A 21,460-nucleotide genomic window follows, 5' to 3' on the forward strand; every position below is an offset into this window, starting at 1 on the left:
ATCACACAGGGTGTCCGTGTCTTGGCATTCATTGCAAGAGGATTAGAATAGAAAAGCAAGGATGTAATTGCTTTGATGCTGAGGCATTGCAATAATTAAAGTGGAGGTTGTTAGGTTCTCGATTAGTAAGGCCCTCAAAGTTTATGGGGAGAAATAAGGAGAATGGGGCTCTGAGGGATAAGAAATTAGCTGTGATAGAATGACAGAGCAGACTCGATGGGCCAAATGGCATAATTCTGCTCTTATGTCTATGGTCCTATGGCCTTTGAATGAATTAACTTTTAAGGAATTTTTGCACCTACTAATTTCACACTGGGATTAAACAATTATGTTTCCTGAAAGTTAATAATTTCACTGATTTCATTCTGACTTATTAACACATGATACCATTGAAACTCTAGCACATCAGAGCATCATAAGTTATCACAGATCTCACTAACGTTTTCAAAACTTGTCACTTGCACCCAGCTGGCTCAGTATACAGAAGCAAGATTACACTGACTTTCCCTTAACTCATCATCATTATGTATGACATGGGCAATCATGGCCTTCCAACAATCATAATTGTTTTTGGCAATTTTTTTTTCTATGGAAGTGGCTCGCCATTGCCTTCTTCTGGGCAGTGTCTTTACAGGATGAGTGACCCCAGCCGTGATCAATACTCTTCTGACATCGTCTGCCTGGACTCAGTGGACGTGATGTATACCCGCTGCTCATACGACCATCGACCACCTGCTCTCGTGGCTTCATGTGATCCTGATCCCGGGTGGGCGGTGCACGAAGCGAGTGCCACACCTTGCCCAAAGGTGACCTGCAGGCTGGCAGAGGGAAGAAGTGCCCTTACCCCTCTTTGGGTAGAAACGCATCCCCACCCTGCCACCCCCGAAACTTGAATGGTTACTTCTAAAATCAATCTGCTGGTCATAATAGATTGATAATAAGCTGTGGTGGGCTGGTTATCTCAAGAAAACACAACTCTCCCAGTGGGAACGTGTGGAAAAGACGTTTGATTTTCTCACGTTTGATTATTGTGGGAATTTGAATATTGTGTTCCATTCTGGTCACTTTCTTATAGGACAGCTCTGGGTGCAGAGGAGATTTGCCAGATGCTGCCTGCATTAGAGAACATATCTTAGAGGACTTTTCTCTTGGGAGTGAAGGAGGATGTGTGGTGACTTGATAAGAGCCGTATAAGATGATAACAGGCATAAACAGAATGACAGCCAGAGATATTTTTCCCAGGGTGGAAATTGCTTATATGAAGGGGGGTATAATATGAGGGGGGTGTTTGGAGGAAAGTTAGCAGATGCCAGAGGTAGGATTTTTTTTACACAAAGTGCTAGCTGAGTGGAACATGAAGACAGGGGTGGCAGTAGAGGCTGATATATTAGGGACAGTGAAAGAGACTATTAAATAAACACTCGGATGAATGAAGAATGGAGGTCTATGACAGGGGGAAGGGTCAGCTTGATACTAGAGTAGGTTAAAGTGCCAGCAGAACATTCTGAGCCAAAGGACCTTTACAATGTTCTGTAAACAATGCAATACTAACAAAATTAAGTAAGTATTGTGTAGTTCTGCAAAATGAGTCCCTGCAGTAAAAGGGGAAATTGCAACATTGAAAATCCCCCATTGACTGACAACACATCAGTGGGTAAAAATGTCAATCAACAGAGCAACGCAAAATAACTTGCATCAGAAACTATGTTATTGACTCAAGCACCACACATCAAAGTTGCTGGTGAACGCAGCAGACCAGGCATCTTCTCTAGGAAGAGGTACAGACGATGTTTTGGGCCGAGACCCTTCGACTCAGTCTGATTTCAACGCAGGCACTTGAAGACGCTGAACAACATTCAGGACAAAGCAATGCACTGAATCAGCAGCCCAGCTTCACCCTGGACATTCACTGCATCCACCACCAGTGCACAGGGGCTACAGTGTGCACTGTCTAAAAAGAATGCATTCTCCTTCATCCCAGCTAACCCAGCAACACCTCCCAAAACATATTCAGGCTCTATGTATGGCTCTCATCATTTTATAAACTTAGATCAGCCTCTCATTCACATTCTCGAGAGCAAACAGTCCATATTTGTCCAGCCTTCCCTTATAGGTCAAGCCCTCTAACCCAGGCAGCATTCTGGTAAACATTTCCTACACTGGCTCTAACATACCACAACTTCCTGCAATAGATGAACAGAATTACACAAGTAAAGTTATTTTTGTGAAGAGATTTCCTGACTCTCACGCTCAGTGCCCTAACCAATGAAAGCAAGCATGCAGTATGTCTCCTCTATCACCCTGTCTAATTATGCGGCCACTCTTAGGAACCTGTCATCCCTCAGTACAACACAAGCAAACTTCATAGGATTTTAAAGTGAAATACACACAGTAGGCACTTTATTAGGGTCAGGAGTTGAACCCAGTGTGGCCTTCTGCTGCTGTAGGCCATCTGCTTCAAGGTTCAAGGCATTCTGCATTCAGAGATGCTCTTCTGCAAACCACTGTTGGAACATGTAGTTACTTGTGTTACTGCTGTTTCTAGTCAGCTTATAACCACATAACCATACAACAATTACAGCACAGAAACAGGCCATCTCGGCCCTTCTAGTCCGTGCCGAACACTTACTCCCACCTAGCTCGAACCAGTGTGGCCATTCTCCCCTGTCCTCGCTCAAGAACAAGATGTTTGCACCCACAGAACTGCTGCCTACCAGATTTTATTTTTTGGGGGTTTTTTTGCACCACTCTCTGTAAACTCTAGAGACTTTTGTTTATGAAAATCCCAGGAGATCATCAATTTCTGAACTACTCTAACTGCCTCATCTGGCAGCTACAATCATTCCACGGTCAAGGTCTCTCAGATCATATTTCTTCCTCATTCTGATGTTTGGACTCAACAACCTCTTGACCATGTCTGCATGCTTTTATGCTTTGAGTTGCTGTGATATGATTGGCTGATTAGATATTTGCATTAACGAGCAGGTGTACAGGTGGCAACAGAGTGTATGCTAATAACTTATGAAAAACTTAGTCTAGTTCACAAACTCGTGCCCCCATTTGTGGCAGCCCTAACTTTTCATTAAAACCAGAAGGCAATGCCAACTTGTGACTCAACCCAAGTCCTAGATTTCCTTGTACCTATTGCTAAACAAAATACTGCTAATGTTGGAAATCAGAAATAAAACTGAAAGAGCTAGAAATATCCAGCAGATTAAACAACACCCATGGAGAGAGAAAGAGAGCTAGAACTTCAGCTCCACGAGGGGATAACCTGAAACATTAACACAGGTGCCCCTCCCCATTGAAGCTACTTTTTGTAAAAGGTCTCAGCCCAAAACGTTGATGGTTATTTCCTCTCCTTACATGCTACCTGACCTGCTGAGTTCCTCCAGCATTTTGCGTGCGTTACTCTGGATTTCTAGCATCTGCAGAATCTCTTGTGTTTTGGATAAATCATGCTTTTTCCCTGTGGCATTTGTGACCTGGCCCATGAAGCTGCCGCAAGTAAGCATTTCATGGCTTCCATATCTACAGAGGTCAGACACAACATCCGTGGTCGACCCCAACCAACGGAGCCCTAGTCAGGGACAAAAATCAATGCTCTTTGAACACAAGCACACGCAATTGACGCTATTCAAAAATTGTTCATTCTAAGCACGGTGTAGTGTCTAACAGCTACACGTGTGCACACATCTAATGCCTGTTAGAAACTGTTCGACCACAGTCTCCTGTCCCAATTAAGCAGCATAGTGCCCCAAATCAATGAAGGGATCCTCGGCTACTTCCTCGGTTAGCTTTTGTTCTTTAGGAGTTGTCTCAAAGAAGCAGCTATCCCAATTACCGATGGCCCAATTATCCGAAATCCACAATATATATTATGATGAATAAATTATATTTTTGAAATTTAAAAAAGTTATAATAACTCACACAACCTGTGTTCTTGGGAAGCCACATGGAGAATTGGTTTGGACCATAAGACATTGGAGCCGAATTAAGCCATTCAGCCCATCATGTCTGTTCCACCATGCTATCATGACTGATTTACTTTTCCTTCTCAACCCCATTCTCCTGCCATCTCCCCACAACAATAGACAATAGACAATAGACAATAGGTGCAGGAGTAGGCCATTCAGCCCTTTGAGCCAGCACCGCCATTCACTGTGATCATGGCTGATCATCCACAATCAGTGCCCTTTTCCTGCCTTCTCCCCATACCCCTTCACTCTGCTATCTTTTTTTGAAAGAATCCAGTGAATTGGCCTCCACTGCCTTCTGAGGCAAAGCATTCCACAGAACCACAACCCACTGTGTGAAAAAGTTTTTCCTCAACTCCGTTCTAAATGGTCTACCTCTTATTCCTAAACTGTGGCCTCTGGTTCTGGACTCCCCCAACATCAGGAATATGTTTCCTGCCTCTAGCGTGTCCAATCCCTTAATAATCTTATATGTTTCAATCAGATCCCCTATCATCCTTCTAAATTCCAGTGTCTACAACCCCAGTCGCTCCAATCTTTCAACATATAACAGTCCCGCCATCCCGGGAATTAACCTCGTGAACCTACGCTGCACTCCCTCAATAGGTAGAATGTCCTTCCTCAAAGTTGGAGACCAAAACTGTACACAATATTCCAGGTGTGGTCTCACCAGGGCCCTGAACAACTGCAGAAGGACCTCTTTGCTCCTATACTCAATTCCCCTTGTTATGAAGGCCAGCATGCCATTAGCTTTCTTCACTGCCTGCTGTACCTACATGCTTACTTTTAGTGACTGATGAACAAGGACACCTAGATCTCGTTGTACTTCCCCGTTTCCTAAATTGACTCCATTCAGATAGTAATCTACCTTCCTGTTCTTACCACCAAAGTGGATAACCTCACATTTATCCACATTAAACTGCATCTGCCCACTCACCCAACCTGTCCAAGTCACCCTGCATTCTCATAACATCCTCCTCACATTTCACACTGCCACCCAGCTTTGTGTCATCTGCAAATTTGCTAATGTTACTTTTAATCCCTTCATCTAAATCATTAATGTATATTGTAAATAGCTGCGGTCCCAGCACAGAGCCTTGCGGTACCCCACAAGTCACTGCCTGCCATTCTGAAAAGGACCCATTAATCCCTACTCTTCGTTTCCTGTCTGCCAACCAATTTTCTATCCATGTCAGTACCCTAACCCCAATTCCATTTGCTCTGATCTTGCACACTAACCTATGTGGGACCTTATCAAAGGCGTTCTGAAAGTCCAGGTACACTACATCCACTGGCTTTCCCCATGTCCATTTTCATAGTTACATTCTCAAAGAATTCCAGATTAGTCAAGCATGATCTCCCCTTCGTAAATCCATGCTGACTCGGGCCTATCCTGCCACTGCTATCCAAATATGCCACTATTACATCTTTTATAATTGATTCCAGCATCTTCCCCACCACTGATGTCAGACTAACTGGTCTATAATTGCCTGTTTTCTCTTTCCCTCCTTTCTTAAAAAGTGAAATAATATTAGCTACCCTCCAATCCGCAGGAACTGATCCTGAGTCTATAGAACATTGGAAAATGATTACCAATACATCCACGATTTCTAGAGCCACCTCCTTAAGTACCCTGGGATGCAGACCATCAGGCCCTGGGGATTTATCAATCTTCAGTCCCATCAGTTTACCCAACACCATTTTGTGCCTGATGCGAATTTCCAAAGGGATTTCCCTTTGGGAGATTCCACAGCTGCTGCTTTTGCAGTAATTATTTGTTTAAACCACTAAAGACGTCACCACCAAAACATGAATCTCTGTAAAAGCAATGCATTGTTGCTGTAAACAGTTCAGCGAACATACCTACTACTGTCATCCAAACCGTCCGCACTGCAACTCTTCGCAGGTTGATGAAGAGCTGATAAAGACCTTCATCTTCATGTGTTATGTTATGAATGGCAAATGACCCATTAAACGCGGAGAAGATGATGCGCCCGTTGTATTTTTGAATCAAGGCAGGCTCCTTGCTGCTCTTGTGAAACTGCAGAATCGGCTTCATCAATTGTTCCTTCGTATCGTTCCTGCTGCTGGCCTTCTTCCATTGGAACAACCCAATCGGGCTCCTTTGATCCACATCCACACCAGGAAACCAAACCAAGTCCCCAGGTGCTGAGACAAGCTCGATCTTTTCCTCCCCTGTATACAACATTAAGGACAAAAGTTAAACCCAGGTGATCCTGCAGATGCTGGAAATTCAGAGCAACATGCAAGAGATTTACACTAGGACAATGGTTAACTCTGCCACCTCAGGCAAGTGTCTTGTGTTGTTCTGTGCACCAAGGGCAGGCCTCCCTCACACAAAACACCACCGTCCCCCTCCTAATTACACAGCTAATGAACCCATTACTCTACCTCACTGTATCTTTTCTCTTGCACAATTGATGTACACTGAGTGGCCACTTTATTAGGTATACCTACTCGTTAATGCAAATATCTAATCAGCCAATTATATAGCAGCAGCTCAAAGTACAAAAGCATGCAGGCATGGTCAAAAGGGTTCAGTTGTTGTTCAGAGCAAACATCAAAATGGAGAAAAAATGCAAACTAAGTGGCTTTGGCCATGGAATGATGGTTGGTGCCAGATGGGGTGGTCTGAGTATCTCAGAAACTGCTGATCTCCTAAGATTTTCATGTACAATAGTCTCTGGAGTTTACAGAGAATAGTGTGACAAACAAAAAAAAAATGGGTGAGCACAAGTTCTGTGGGCAAAAGTGCTTTCTTAATGAATGACCACATTGATTCAAACTGACAAGAAGGCAAAAATAATTCAAATAACCACACCTTACAATAGTGGTGTGTAGAAGATCATCTCTGATGTCACAACACATCAAACCTTAAAGTGGATGGGCTACATCAGCAGAATACCACACACAGACACTCACTGGCCACTTTAATAGAGCAGGTACTAATGATGTGGCCACTGGGTGTATTATTTTACGTCTTCGCACTGTATTGCCGTCACTAAACGACAAATTTCCTGTCATTTAAGTCAGTGATAATAAGACTGATCCTGAAGAATGTGGAAAGACTTACTGGTTGCAGTAAGAGCAGGGTGCAATGTATACTTGCATCCTTTGCATTGCCTTGAGTTACACTGTTGCCAGGGTGACTGAGTGGGTTATCACACCTCATTCCAGGCTGCAGGAGAATGCACTGAAGGACTGACTGAAGCTGTGCAAACAACCCAAAAGCTCTTTGTGGGGAAAGACTGCGGTCACTAGTCACTGAGGGACCAGGGGACATCATCATACCATTTGAAAGTCTACTGCTTGAAGAGGAAATAGGAGTCACAGGAAGTACCTTGTGGTTGTGTAGCTGGTATTGGCTTGATAGTACAATGAATTTCTTGATTTATTTATTTTTGAAGTTTCAAAATATTATCTGCAAAAAAATGTCCGGAGAAGGATCCAATAGTTCTTTTCTCATTTCATCCCCAGCAGCTGTGCCAATGAAGGAATCTTATCTACAGGGCTCTTCCCAGGGGCACACACTGAGACAGACATCAGGCGCTGGTGGATGATCATTAACGTGACTTGTGACTCTGCCTGTGACTTGTTCATCTTCCATCAGCACAAGGTATCCGTGAAGGCATACTGTGACTGGCGCATTCCAAGCTGCAGGAAGATGTGCTGAGGATTGCACTGTAGCTGAGCGTAGCCAATGCAAAGGCTCAGTTGGGAAGGACCGCAGACCAGGGCTCTGCACCACTGATCACTGAGCGACTGGGTCCTGTGTAAGAGCCTCTCGGGCAATTCATTGGTCCATTGTTTATGTGGCACTGACACTTCATAAGGGAATGTTACTGGACTGATAGTGGAGTGAACTCTTCACAACTGGGCCTGTACTCACTGGAGTTTAGAGGAACGAACGGGGGATCTCATTGAAACTTATCAAATACAGAAAGGGCTAGATAGAATGGATATGGGGGACACTAGGACCATAGGACACAGCCTCAGAATAGTAGGATGTCCCCTCAGGACAGCGATGAAGAGGAATTTATTTAGCCAGAGGGTGGTGAACCTGTGGAATTCATTACCGCAGACGTCTGTGGAGGTCAAGTCATTGGGTATATTTTAAAGCTCATAACTAGTGAGGGCATCAAAGGTTACCAGGAGAAGGTGGAAGGATAGGCTTCGGAGGGATAATAAATCAGCCATGATTGAATGGCAGAGCAGACCCTGATGCAGCTCCTACATGTTATGGAACCATGTTCTCAATATTACTTTTATTTAGAGAATTTGCCTTCTTTTGCATATTGGTTGTTTGTCAGTCTGTGTTTGTTTATGTATGATTTTTCATAAAATTCCATTCCAGTTCTTTTTTCCTGTGAGAGCCTGCAAGAAAATAAATCTTCTTTTCACACATACTTTTTTAAATTTAAATTGAATGTAGCAATTGTGCATCATGAACAAAGTAAGGTTTTGTGGTTAAAAAAGGGCAGGGGATTTGGAAAACCCCAGTGCAAAGCAGCTTACAAAATTCCCTACTGATCACCACTATCGATGTGACTCTCTCTGCAGTGTAAATATCTGAACATTTATCACATCAAGCACCTTCAGGAGCTTGTATGATTCAATAAGATCACCCCTTGATCTTCTAAACTCCAAATTGTCTAGTCTCTTTTAACAACCCTATCATCCCATGAATCAGCCTCATGCATCTCCTTTGGGCTGCCTTCAGTCTTAATCTGAATGGCCTGGTTCTGTGCTGTCTCTGTCCATGACTGCTGGCCTAACATTCAGCAGGAAGCAACAGTACCACCAAGTCTCAAGCGCTCATCACCATTACTCACACGTGATCTTTGTAGAGGCAGCCCACACCAGCAGTAGAAAAGCACTGTTCATGTCTGTGAACTGCCGTCAGGCGAGGCACAACCAACCTCGTAGACCTGCTGTGCTCTGGACACTGTGGGCAGAATCACGAGAGAGAGGATATTAGAGGCAATGGTGGACCAGGCTTCAGCAGCAGAAACGGGGGAGCTGAGGAAGTCTGGCCTGCAGCAATGTAGTAGGAGATGGTGAAGGATGGTAGGACTTGCGGACGCACGCACAGCTGTGGATCTAGCAGGATGTGTCAGAATATATGAAAAGGATGCGGGTGTGCAGGCTTGTTATTTGGGTAATTATTATTGTCAGATTAGCCGACATACAGCGAAAACCTGTGTTTGTGCGCCACTAGACAGATCATTCCATACACAAGTACACTGAGGTCGTACAAACGGAAAACAGAATCCAGAATAACAGAAAAAGTGCAGTGCAGGCAGACAATAAGGTTCAAGGGACACGATAAGGTAAATTGTGAGGGCAGGAGATTACCTTTATAGTACAAGACGTCCTTTGAGGAGCTTTATCACAGCAGGATAGAAGTTTCCTTTGAGCCCAGTGGGGCACCTTCTCATGCGTTTGTATGCTCTGCCTGATGGGAGTGGACGAAGACAGAGTGACCGAGATGTACGTGGTGATGTCGGCTCATGGTCATCTGGTTCAGTTGCTCTTCAGACCAAACCATCAGCACAGTGTGGTGAAGAAATGTGATCCAAGTGACTTTGACCATGGAATGACTGATGGTGCCAGACGGGGTGGCTTGAGTATCTCAAAAACCACTGATCCCTCTGAGATTTTCACGTAGAACAGTCTCTAGAGTCAAAAAAGAATGGTGCAATAAACAAAAGCCATCCAATGAGCAGCTGCTCTGTGGGTAAACATGCCTTGTTAACGAGAGTGGTGAGAGGAGAATGGTCGGACAGGTATATGCAGACAGTAATTCAAATAACCACGCGTATTGACAGTGCTGTACAGAACACACAACCTGTCGAACCTTGCAGAAGATAGGCTACAGCAGAAGTCCACAACCATATACTAAGCGGACACTTCATTAGGTACAGTAGGAGCCTAATAAAGTGTCACTGAGTACCAGTAATCCCATCTGTTTGTAGTCATACGCTGATGAATGATGGCTGGCTAAACTAATCCTATCCACATGCATATGATCTATATTTCTTCATTCCCTACCTATTCATGTGCCTGTCCAAGTGTCTCTAATCGTTGCTACCCTATCTGCTTCTGTCACCTCCCCTAGCAGCCCATTCAAGGCTAAATTTACAACCTAAATGTGTGCACCAGATAACTTTTCTCTTATACAAAGTGACTTTGATTAATGGCCAGGGTGGCAGGACCTTCTGACCTTCAGACTGGGGCCAGAGGAGCACTGCAGCCAGCTCTGTGGGCAGGTGAGGCCTTGGTTTTAAGTCTCCTCTGGAGAGAAACTGACAGTGCTGCACTCCCGCTGCCCTGAAAAGTAACTGTCACCTTTTGGTTTGTCAAACTGGAACCTGTGGTCACTGCAGGAATTTTTACCTACTGAGAAACACACACACCCACACAGATAATGAAAGTAAGTTTTATTTGTCACATAAAGTGAAAATTATGCTGTGGACAGCCTACCAGTGTTGCCATACTTATGGAGCCAGTTTAGCATGTCAACAGCTCACAGACACACACACACACACCCCCAAACATAAAAACAGACACACAAAAACATGACACACGCGGGCACAGAAATGCTCACATCCATACAGACATGAATACACACAAACTCACACACAAGTGCACACACCCAGATACACAAAAGCATAAACACAGATGCATACACAAACATGTGCACGCACAGCACACAAAAGTGCAAACACAAAAATTCACCTGCAAAGCCACACACACACACACACACACACACACACACACAGAACACACATACATCCATACATAGAGACACATCCCCATACAAAATCAAAAACAAAGACACAAACTCACACATATGCAAGATTGAACAATCTGTCACACTGACACCTAAGCACTGAAGTAAGGTACAATTTTAAGACCAGCACCCTTTTTGGACTTTTCCTGCCACTTGTACAATTCAGTCATTGGTTTACTGTTTCCTTGGTGAACTACGAGGAAGTTGCAGCTACACATAAAACAGGACGTTTACTGTATGTATATAAGTGTTTGAAGGAGACACCATAAATTCAGTTTATTCTAAAGTGTAACTTCATAAATAGAGTCATAAATTGTGATAGCAAGGAGGTTCCTCTAAACTTAAACACATCAACCACTCACCCACTCAATTCTCAACACTACATCACAGGAACAATGTTACTACTTTGAAGATAGTGCAGGAGAGAGACTGGCAAAGATCCTACCTGGACTGAGGTTCAGCAATTGTGTATGGGCGCAGCACAATGGGAGATCTTACAGCAGAGGAGGTTAGGCAAAGAATGAAAGTAAAACTTTGTTTCGTTCGGTTAGATGTGGCAACCACAGAAATGAGTCACTGATATGGCTCTATACACGCCAATTTTCCAACCTATGAGATAATCCCTTTACACAGCTCTTCCCAGATTTAAAATAAGTTCCGTCCATTTGATTGCTCAAATGCCCTTTTAAAAAGTTGTAAGATGATGAATATTGTGGTCTGAATGGGTTCATCGCTTCTCTCTTCCTCCAGCTCTCACTTTCCTGTAACATTCACTTCACTACTGGGGAGGAATCAGTCAGGCAGGGATACTCTCAAACAACAAAATGGTCTATCAACCCAAGGGCCACATGAATGGCAAGGGTGCTATGGTCAAAAAAAAATGTTAACTTGTTTCAATGCATTGAAACAGGTCAATAGAATAACTAAATGGTATTAAAATTGCAGAGAGTTGACCACAATGTTCTTCATTGTGATGTATATATACTTTTTATAAATAAGGTTTTATTTTGAAATAAAATAAATAGTCTCTCCACAGATGCCTCCTGATATACTGTATTGCTCAAATGATTTGCCTATTACTCCAGAATATCACACATCTTGGAAGGTACTCACTTATTGTTATTTGCATAATGTGTCTTCTTTTGCACTTTAGTTGTTTGCCAGACTTTATATACAGTTTCTCATAAATTCTATTGCATTCCTTTATTTTCCCATAAATGCCTGCAAGAAAATGAATCTCAGGGTTGTATATGGTGACATATACTTTGATAATAAATTTACATCGACTTTGAGGTAGCAAACTGACTTGAACGTGGACTCCCTTAGAGGCATTCAAAGAGACTGAGTAAGCCTCAGCCTTCCAGATCCTTCAAATTCTGCCAGAGCGAGTGATTGAAGCAGGTGACAACATCACCTCCTTGCTGACACACCTCAAGAATGCATGCTTAGTCCACTGCTCTACTCTCGCTACACCCATGACTGTAGGGCCAGGCACAGCTCAAATGCTGTTCATAAATTTGCTGACGTTACCACTGTTGACAGAACTGCAGATAGTGACAAGAAGATCTACAGGAGTTAGTCCAGCTGGTCGAGTGCTTTTGCAACAACAAACTTGCACTCAACGCCAATAAGACCAAGGAATTGATTGTGAACTTCAGGAAACGGAAATTGGGAGAACACCAACTTCTCAATGAGGAGTCAGTTCCTGGGTGTTAATCTTAGAGGATCTATCCCAACATATTGATGTAACCAAGAAGGTATGCCAGCAGCTATACTTCATTAGGAGTTTGAGGGGAGTCAATATCTCAAAGAATTCAGCAAATTTCTACAGATGTGTTCTAACTGGATTTGAAGCCTCCAATGCACAGGATTGAAAGGGTGGAGGCTTAGCCAGCTTCATCACGGGGATGAGCTCCACACTATCAAGAACATTGTCAAAAGGTGACATACATCTTTAAAGACCCCCATGACCCAGGACATGCTCTCTTCTTATTGCTACCATCAGGGAGGAGATACAGCAACCCAAAGACAGACACACACACTCAATATTTCAGGAACAGCTTCTTCCCTTCCACCATCAGATTTCTTAAAGGACAATGAACACTATTATAATATATATAATTTATAGTTATTATGTATTGCAATGTACTGCTGATACAAAACAACAAATTTTTACTACACATGCCAGTGATATTAAACTTGATTCTGATTCCCATTCTGATTCATGAAGGGAACATCCATCATATTGTCACAATATGAGTCTTGAGGCTTGGAGCCGCCGGGGCCAGGACTTGAGGCTCGGAGCCTCAAGAGCCAAAACCCCAGCCACGTCCTGTCCTGTAGCCATGTCATGTCCTTGCCTGGTTCTGGGGTCTGAGCCCGAGGCAAGACCCAGGTTCTGGGTCCTTGTCCAGTCCCTGGCTTGGACTCCAAGCACAGGCTCCTAGTTTATAGTTCCTTGTCCGGGTTCTCTGTCTAGTCCATGTCCTGGCCCTAGTCTGCGTTCTTGTCCCTGCTTCTTGTCTGTATCCTCTCATGTCCCTACTCTAGTCAAGTCCTGTTCCTAGTACTTCTGTGTCTGTGTCTGTGTCTGTGTCTCACATTTGGGTCCATTACCAGCCCAAGGCTGCTTATATTCCAAGTTTCAAGATGGGAATCAGGTGACTATGATTAACTCAATCAAAACAAGGTACAGCTGGAAGACCCGGAGTCCTGAATCCACGGACCGGACTGTGAACTGGAATGTGGATTTTCCGGACCGGACCATGACACATATGGGACTCCCACCAACCAGGCATACCCTCTTCTCAGTATTACCTTCAGGGAGGAGGTACAGAAGCCTGAAGGTAGTAATGAGGTGAGGGGGCCAATAGACAATAGGTGCAGGAGTAGGCCATTCAGCCCTTCGAGCCAGTACTGCCATTCACTGTGATCATGGCTGATCATCCACAATCAGTACCATGCCCTTAGGAACTGCTTTTTCAACTACACCACCACCTTTCTAAATGGTCTATGAACACATGAACACTACCTCGTCATTCCTATTTTGCACAATTTATTTATTTTATTTCTTATTGTAACCTTTATTTGGGCTGGCCGGTGGTGTAGTGGTACCTGCACTGGACTTTGAGGGGGATCGTCTCAAGTTCAAACCTGGCCAGGTCCCAACGTGGGCAACAGCAGTATCTCAACAGAAGAAAGGCCTGGCAACCTACTTCAATATCTTGCCACAGATCCCTATGGACAACTACACTATCCACAGGGCCACCAGACGTCAACAGCAATCAACCATAACAGTTGAGCAATCTTTTATATCTTTCACTGCAGCTGCGAAACAACAAATTTCACAATGTCCTACAGTACTCAATGTACTTATGATGTGTTTAGATATGGCATGCAAATAAAGGTTTTCACTGCATCTTGGCAGATACAATGTTCACCCATCCACATCCTTGACCCGTACAGTACTGTGCAAATGCCTGAGGCGTGTATAAAGGGGGCAAGGAGAGAGGAATCTCCATGGTTGGGAAAAGGAGAAGAGAGAGAAGGGAGTGCGAAGCACTGGAGAGACATTTTGTAATGATCAACGAACTGAATGTTTGGAATCAAATGACCTTGCCTGGTGCCTCGGAGCTGGGTGCATCTACACCCACGCGTAACTCACCCTGCCCCAGCACTCCTCTATCTCCCCTCCCACAGCGCTCCATCCTCGCCATTCCCAACATCCTTTTTCTCCTGCCAGATTTACAAACTCGCTCTCCGCTCCACGTTGACAAATACTGCACTGCTCAAAAGGTTGCAGGCACCCTAGCTATGTGCATGTGTGCCCCAGACTTTTGCACAGTACTGTATTCTGTCACAACCCAGCTACATCCACAGACATGCATGGGCCCATAACCCGGGGCTTCCCTCGCCATCTCCAGTCACACTGCTGCAGTCCATTCTCCCACAGTCCCCCCTTCTCTCCTGCCCCCCCCCATAACTACCTCACAGATATGGCTATGTTCTTTCTTTTCAAATCTTTTTATGGTTATATTATACAGAAAAAATAACATGAGTACATTGAAGTAACAACAAGTGGTGTTAGGTAAATTGAAGGGATTAAAGGCAGATAAATCCCTAGGGCCAGATGGTCTGCATCCCAGAGTGCTTAAGGAAGTAGCCCAAGAAATAGTGGATGCATTAGTGATAATTTTTCAAAACTTGTTAGATTCTGGACTAGTTCCTGAGGATTGGAGGGTGGCTAATGTAACCCCACTTTTTAAAAAAGGAGGGAGAGAGAAACCGGGGAATTATAGACCGGTTAGCCTAACGTCGGTGGTGGGGAAACTGCTGGAGTCAGTTATCAAAGATGTGATAACAGCACATTTGGAAAGCGGTGAAATCATCGGACAAAGTCAGCATGGATTTGTGAAAGGAAAATCATGTCTGACGAAGCTCATAGAATTTTTTGAGGATGTAACTAGTAGAGTGGATAGGGGAGAACCAGTGAATGTGGTATATTTGGATTTTCAAAAGGCTTTTGACAAGGTCCCACACAGGAGATTGGTGTGCAAACTTAAAGCACACGGTATTGGGGGTAAGGTATTGATGTGGATAGAGAATTGGTTAGCAGACAGGAAGCAAAGAGTGGGAATAAACGGGATCTTTTCAGAATGGCAGGCAGTGACTAGTGGGGTACCGCAAGGCTCAGTGCTGGGACCCCAGTTGTTTACAATATATATTAATGACTTGGATGAGGGAATTAAATACAGCATCTCCAAGTTTGCAGATGACACGAAGCTGGGCGGCAGTGTTAGCTGTGAGGAGGATGCTAAGAGGATGCAGGGTGACTTGGATAGGTTGCGTGAGTGGGCAAATTCATGGCAGATGCAATTTAATGTGGATAAATGTGAAGTTATCCACTTTGGTGGCAAAAATAGGAAAACAGATTATTATCTGAATGGTGGCCGATTAGGAAAAGGGGAGGTGCAACGAGACCTGGGTGTCATTATACACCAGTCATTGCAAGTGGGCATGCAGGTACAGCAGGCGGTGAAAAAGGCGAATGGTATGCTGGCATTTATAGCGAGAGGATTCGAGTACAGGAGCAGGGAGGTACTACTGCAGTTGTACAAGGCCTTGGTGAGACCACACCTGGAGTATTGTGTGCAGTTTTGGTCCCCTAATCTGAGGAAAGACATCCTTGCCATAGAGGGAGTACAAAGAAGGTTCACCAGATTGATTCCTGGGATGGTAGGACTTTCATATGAAGAAAGACTGGATGAACTGGGCTTGTACTCGTTGGAATTTAGAAGATTGAGGGGGGATCTGATTGAAATGTATAAAATCCTAAAGGGATTGGATAGGCTAGATGCAGGAAGATTGTTCCCGATATTGGGGAAGTCCAGAACGAGGGGTCACTGTTTAAGGATAAAGGGGAAGCCTTTTAGGACCGAGATGAGGAAAAACTTCTTCACACAGAGTGCTGAATCTGTGGAATTCTCTGCCACAGGAAGCAGTTGAGGCCAGTTCGTTGGCTATATTTAAGAGGGAGTTAGATATGGCCCTTGTGGCTAAAGGGATCCGGGGTATGGAGAGAAGGCAGGTACAGGGTTCTGAGTTGGATGATCAGCCATGATCATACTGAATGGCGGTGCAGACTCGAAGGGCTGAATGGTCTACTCCTGCACCTATTTTCTATGTTTCTATTTATCACACATTAATCTAAAGATGGAAGCAGAAGGTGAAATGCATCATTTGCATCAACTACCAAAGGCATTTAAGAATGAGCCGTGCAGCCCGCGGTTGTTGCCACATTTCTGCCAACAACAAAGCACGGCCACAGCTCACCAAACCTCACCCATACATCTTTGGAATGTCTGTTGGTGGGGGCAAACCACAGCACCCTGAGGAAACCCATGTGGTCACGGGGAGAACACTGACTGTTGACTGCTAGCGTTGTAAATTATGTCGCTCTTTTCCAGGAATTCGAAAGAAAGAGTGCGGACTTCAAAAACAGGAAATAATCAAAGCAAGCAGCAGAAGCCACAGTCTCCACCCAGAGGAAATCAAAGTTATTTTTGTGCCAGTGAGAAAGCTGAGTATGAATGTTCGCCCAGTGCAAAGTCAATATCAAGTTTATTCTCATACACAGAAGTACATGTATGCACAGCTGTCATGAAAAACTGACTGAGCAGCATCACAGGCAGGCAGCATCATATAAGTCGTATTTTGTGGGCAAGGGGTAGAATGTTGGAGGATTTGATCGGACTATAGGAAGATGAACTGAGATTGGTGTACGTAGGTGGTTAGCGGTCAGCACTAATACATGGAGCCAAAGAGCTTGTTCCGTGCAGAAGGGTATATCTCCAAAATGACAAGTCGCTTTTACAAGTTTTACTGATTTAACTTAGAACGGTACAGTACAACACAGAACAATACAGTCAAGGTGTTGTGCTTTGTCACATGGTGTGAGCAGAATTATCTGCAGCTTAATGTGAAAAAGACTAAGGAGCTGGTGGTAGACCTGAGGAGGGCTAAGGCACCGGTGACCCCTGTTTCCATCCAGGGGGTCAGTGTGGACATGGTGGATACGAATTGACAATAAACTGGACAGGTCAAAGAACACTGAGGCTGTCTACAAGAAGGGTCAGAGCCGTCTCTACTTCCTGAGGAGACTGAGGTCCTTTAACATCTGTCGGACGATGCTGAGGATGTTCTACGAGTCTGTGGTGGCCAGTGCTATCATGTTTGCTGTTGTGTGCTGGGGCAGCAGACACCAACAGAATCAACAAACTCATTCGTAAGGCCAGTGATGTTGTGGGGATGGAACTGGACTCTCTCACGGTGATGTCTGAAAAGAGGGTGCTGTCTAAGTTGCATGCCATCTCGGACAATGTCTCCCATCCACTACATAATGTACTGGGTGGGCATAGGAGTACATTCAGCCAGAGACTCATTCCACCGAGATGCAGCACAGAGCATCATAGGAAGTCATTACTGCCTGTGGCCATCAAACTTTACAACTCCTCCCTTGGAGGGTCAGACACCCTGAGCCGATAGGCTGGTCCTGGACTTATTTCATAATTTACTGGCATCATTTACATATTACTATTTAACTATTTATGGTTCTATTACTATTTATTATTTATGGTGCAACTGTAACCAATTTCCCCCTGGGATCAATAAAATATGACTATGACTACTATTAATACTAATAACACTAGCAGTAAAAGTATTTCAATTAAAGTAACTTAACTAATTAAACTTAAGCAGGTTGATTATTGACTGCAGGAGGAAGAAGCCGGAGGTCCATGAGCCCGTCCTCATTAGGGGATCAGGGGTGGAGAGGGTCAGTAACTTTCAATTCCTTGCCATTACCATATCAGGGGATGCAACATGAGACCAGTATCTGAGTGCAATCACAAAGAAGGTATGATACTTTCTTAGAATTTTCAGCAAGTCATCTAAAACTTTGTCATAATGCTACCGATGCACAGTGGTGAATATCCTGGCTGGTTGTATCGTGGCCTGGTGTGGAAACAGCAATGTCCAGCAAAGGGAAATTCAACATGAAATGGTGGATACAGTCCAGTCCGTCACAGGCAAAAGCACTCCACACTGTTGGGCACACGTACGAGGAGCACTACCACGAGGGAACAGCATCCACCACCCAGGACCTCAACCAACTAGACCATGCTCCCTTCTCACTACCACAATCGGACAAGAGCTAGAGCGGCCTTTGGTCCCACACTGCCAGGTTCAGGAACAGTTATTACCCAACTACCGTCAGGCTCCTGAACCAGTGTGGATAACTTCACTTGCCTCTGACACCTTCCACAACCTACAGAGTCATTCTCAAGGATTCTGCACTCATTATTTTTCTTTGCACCGTTTGTCTTATTTTGCACTTTGGTTGTTTGCCAGTCTTTGTTTATGTATAGTTTTTCTCATAAATTATATTGTATTTCTTTATTTTCCTGTAAATGCCCGTAAGAAAAATGAATCTAAAGGTAGTATATGGTGACATATTGGTACCTTGATAATAAATTTTCTTTGAACTGAAAACTTGTGCACATATGTGATCTGATCTGCTAGGAGGTCGTCGTACTGCTAGAGTTATATTAGTGCATTCGGCGCATCTCTACTAAACCCATTTGTCTCTCTTTTTTAAAACCTTGTGAATGAAGGTTTCAGCGAATCGGATGTGACAGGTCGGCAGCTCACATGAATTGCACCCCAAACTGCCAGCCTCGCTGGTCCGCTTGTAACCTGAACCGGAACCGACAGCCGTCTGTAACAAAACAGAAACTGGCTGAGAAAAGACGCAACTTTACAGCATGGATCCCGTCGCATTTCCTTGGAGCCCTCACCACCACTCGATTCATGAAGTGCACAGAACTCGCACGGCAGTCTCGGGGGCGGGTGATCGATCTATGCATCCGCCATCCGGGTGTTGGTGGTAGTGTTAAATTCCAGTACGGGCAGGTGGAATCTGCTTTACTTTAATCTGCCGCCGTGCAACCCGTTTTCGCCAGAGCATTGCCCACTTAATTCATACGTTTCTGCTTTTGGCAGAGATCTTTACAGATATTGACTCCCCGGGGAGATGGTAAACCAAACTGAGTCATTCCATAAACAACAGCTCTCTACCCGCAGGGAACTCAGGAGAAATCGTATTGAAAAAAATATATATATTCACACCACTTTTATTTAAATATTTTAAACAAAACATTACCGAGTTCGCCCAAAGTGCACCCACCCTCACCCCACACCCATGTCAAAAGAGATCTATTTCCACTATTTCCACCAGATTATTTGCAAATATTTTCATCGGAGGGCAATTAAAACATTATCCTCCTTATTGAGGGCGCACCGCAGCCGGTCGCACCGCCATCCCCTAAGGCAAGTGGACACGGATGGGAGGGGGCCGAACGCGGAGAATAGCTTGGATGGGGCCGAAGAGCTTGAGTCCGCGTTGTATTGAGACCAGTCGGCCCCTCGGGTCTGCTCCTGCATACTCCGTGACACCGTGAGCTCCCTCTCGAGGAAGTCCCGGGCTCGGGCCAGTGAAGGACCACCTTGGCCAGGACCGGGAGCAAACGGTCCGGGAGGTTCTCCTTCACGAACAGACTCACCTTCCTTCCGCACCGGGATCCCAAAGATCACGAGAAGGCTGAACTGCAGCTACAACCAAGGCAGGGGGCACACAGAAACTTGTGTCTGCGCCTGTATGAGATACACCACCCGTAACACTTCACAACAGCATTCCAGGACGGGGAATAGCTGCTGACGGACTTACCGGCGGCAAGCGTGAGATTGTGCCGTGGGAGCAGAAATGCGTGGCGAGAACTGGGCGTCCTGACCAATAAAAAGTTTTCTTCGATGCTGTCCTCAGCTTTCGCGTTTGTGTGAAACGTGTCCCGTGCTGGGAACTCGTCCCGTGTCCCGTGCGGAGGAAATGCACGGTAGGATGTTTAAATCCCAATGAATACAGTTAGCAGCTGCCGTTTGTCGTACTACGTTGTGAAGTATCTGGGATTTCCCACAACGTTCTTACGTCTGAGAGGCTACAGTCTGCACACAACACTGATGTAGCGGGGCAGGGCTTCCGATTCCAGGATCACTGGGGCCTCTTCTGGGGAAGTACGACCCGTACAAGAAGCACGGACCCAAAGGGATCCAGTATCCGAGCAGGCAGGTTTCATAGAGCTTTTAGAGAGGATTTTAACTAATTTGGCAGGGGGATGGGAACCGGAGTGATAGGGCTGAGGAAGGGGAAAGCAGAAATAGATCATAGCTTGCAAAAGATATGATAGAAAGGACAGGCAGGAGATAAGGCATGAATTACTGGACAATAGAGGCGTGGTGCAGTTAAAACAGAAAGCAACAAATACTGAACTGAACGTGTTATATCTGAATACACACACAGGAAATAAAATGGACGATCTTGAACTTCAGCTACAGATTGGCAACTATGACGTTGTGGCCATCTCTGAAACTTGGCTAAAGGATGGCTGCCATTGGGGGCTGAATGTCCAAGGATATACGGTGTATCGGAAAGATAGGTTACTAGGCAGGGGTTGGTGCGGCCCTGTGTATAAGAAATAATATTAAATCATTAGAAAGGGGTGACATAGGATTGGAAGGTGTAGAGTCTTTATGGATTGAGTTAAGAAACGGCAAGGGTAAAAGGACTCTAATGGCAGTTGTATACGAGGCTCCAAACAGCAGCCAGGATGTGGATAACAAATTACAGCAGGAGATGGAAAAGGCATGTCAGAAGGGCAATGTCATGATAATAGTTGAGGATTTTAACATGAAAGTGGATGGGAAACCCAGGTCAGTACTAGACCTCAAGAGAGAATTTGTAGAATGTCTAAGAGATCGCATTTTAGAACAGCTTGTTGTTGAGCCCACTAGGGGATCAGATGTGTTGGATTGAGTGTTGTGCAATGATCCAGAGGGCTGATCAGAGAGCTTAAGAGAATATAAGAGCAGAGATGTGATGTTGAGGCTCAAAAAGGCGCTCGTGGGACCACACTTAGAGTATTGTGTGCAGATTTGGGTTCATTATTTTAGAAAGGATATACTGACATTAGAGGGGGTTCAGAGAAGATTCACGAGAATGATTCCAGGAATGAAAGGGTTACCTTATAAGGAATGTCTGGCAACTTTTGGGGTGTAT

The 21,460-nt window shown here is 44.6% G+C and overlaps 1 protein-coding gene across 6 annotated transcripts in view; it reads right to left on the reverse strand.

Moving 5' to 3' along the window:
- LOC134346688 (uncharacterized) overlaps positions 1 to 20,809 on the reverse strand; it is a 64,426-nt gene extending 43,617 nt beyond the window's left edge. For 2 of the 6 annotated variants that reach the window (XR_010017988.1, XM_063048202.1), the window contains exons 1-4: positions 20,075 to 20,809; positions 9,354 to 9,674; positions 8,831 to 8,943; positions 5,841 to 6,173 (exon numbers count right to left, since the gene is read on the reverse strand). Coding sequence is in view for 5 of the 6 variants with exons in the window: in XM_063048202.1 (XP_062904272.1) it covers positions 5,841 to 6,173; positions 8,831 to 8,882 (385 nt within the window). In the remaining variant the exon portion in view is untranslated. Of the gene's footprint in view, positions 1 to 5,840; positions 6,174 to 8,830; positions 8,944 to 9,353; positions 9,675 to 11,236; positions 11,825 to 18,810; positions 19,067 to 19,910; positions 20,047 to 20,074 lie in introns of those variants that run through there. The other 4 variants (XM_063048206.1, XM_063048203.1, XM_063048205.1 and 1 more) reach the window with 4 other exon arrangements.
- Between the last annotated feature and the right edge of the window lie 651 nt (positions 20,810 to 21,460).

This window comes from Mobula hypostoma, chromosome 5 (genome assembly GCF_963921235.1).
Source record: "Mobula hypostoma chromosome 5, sMobHyp1.1, whole genome shotgun sequence".
Lineage (NCBI taxonomy): Eukaryota > Metazoa > Chordata > Chondrichthyes > Myliobatiformes > Myliobatidae > Mobula > Mobula hypostoma.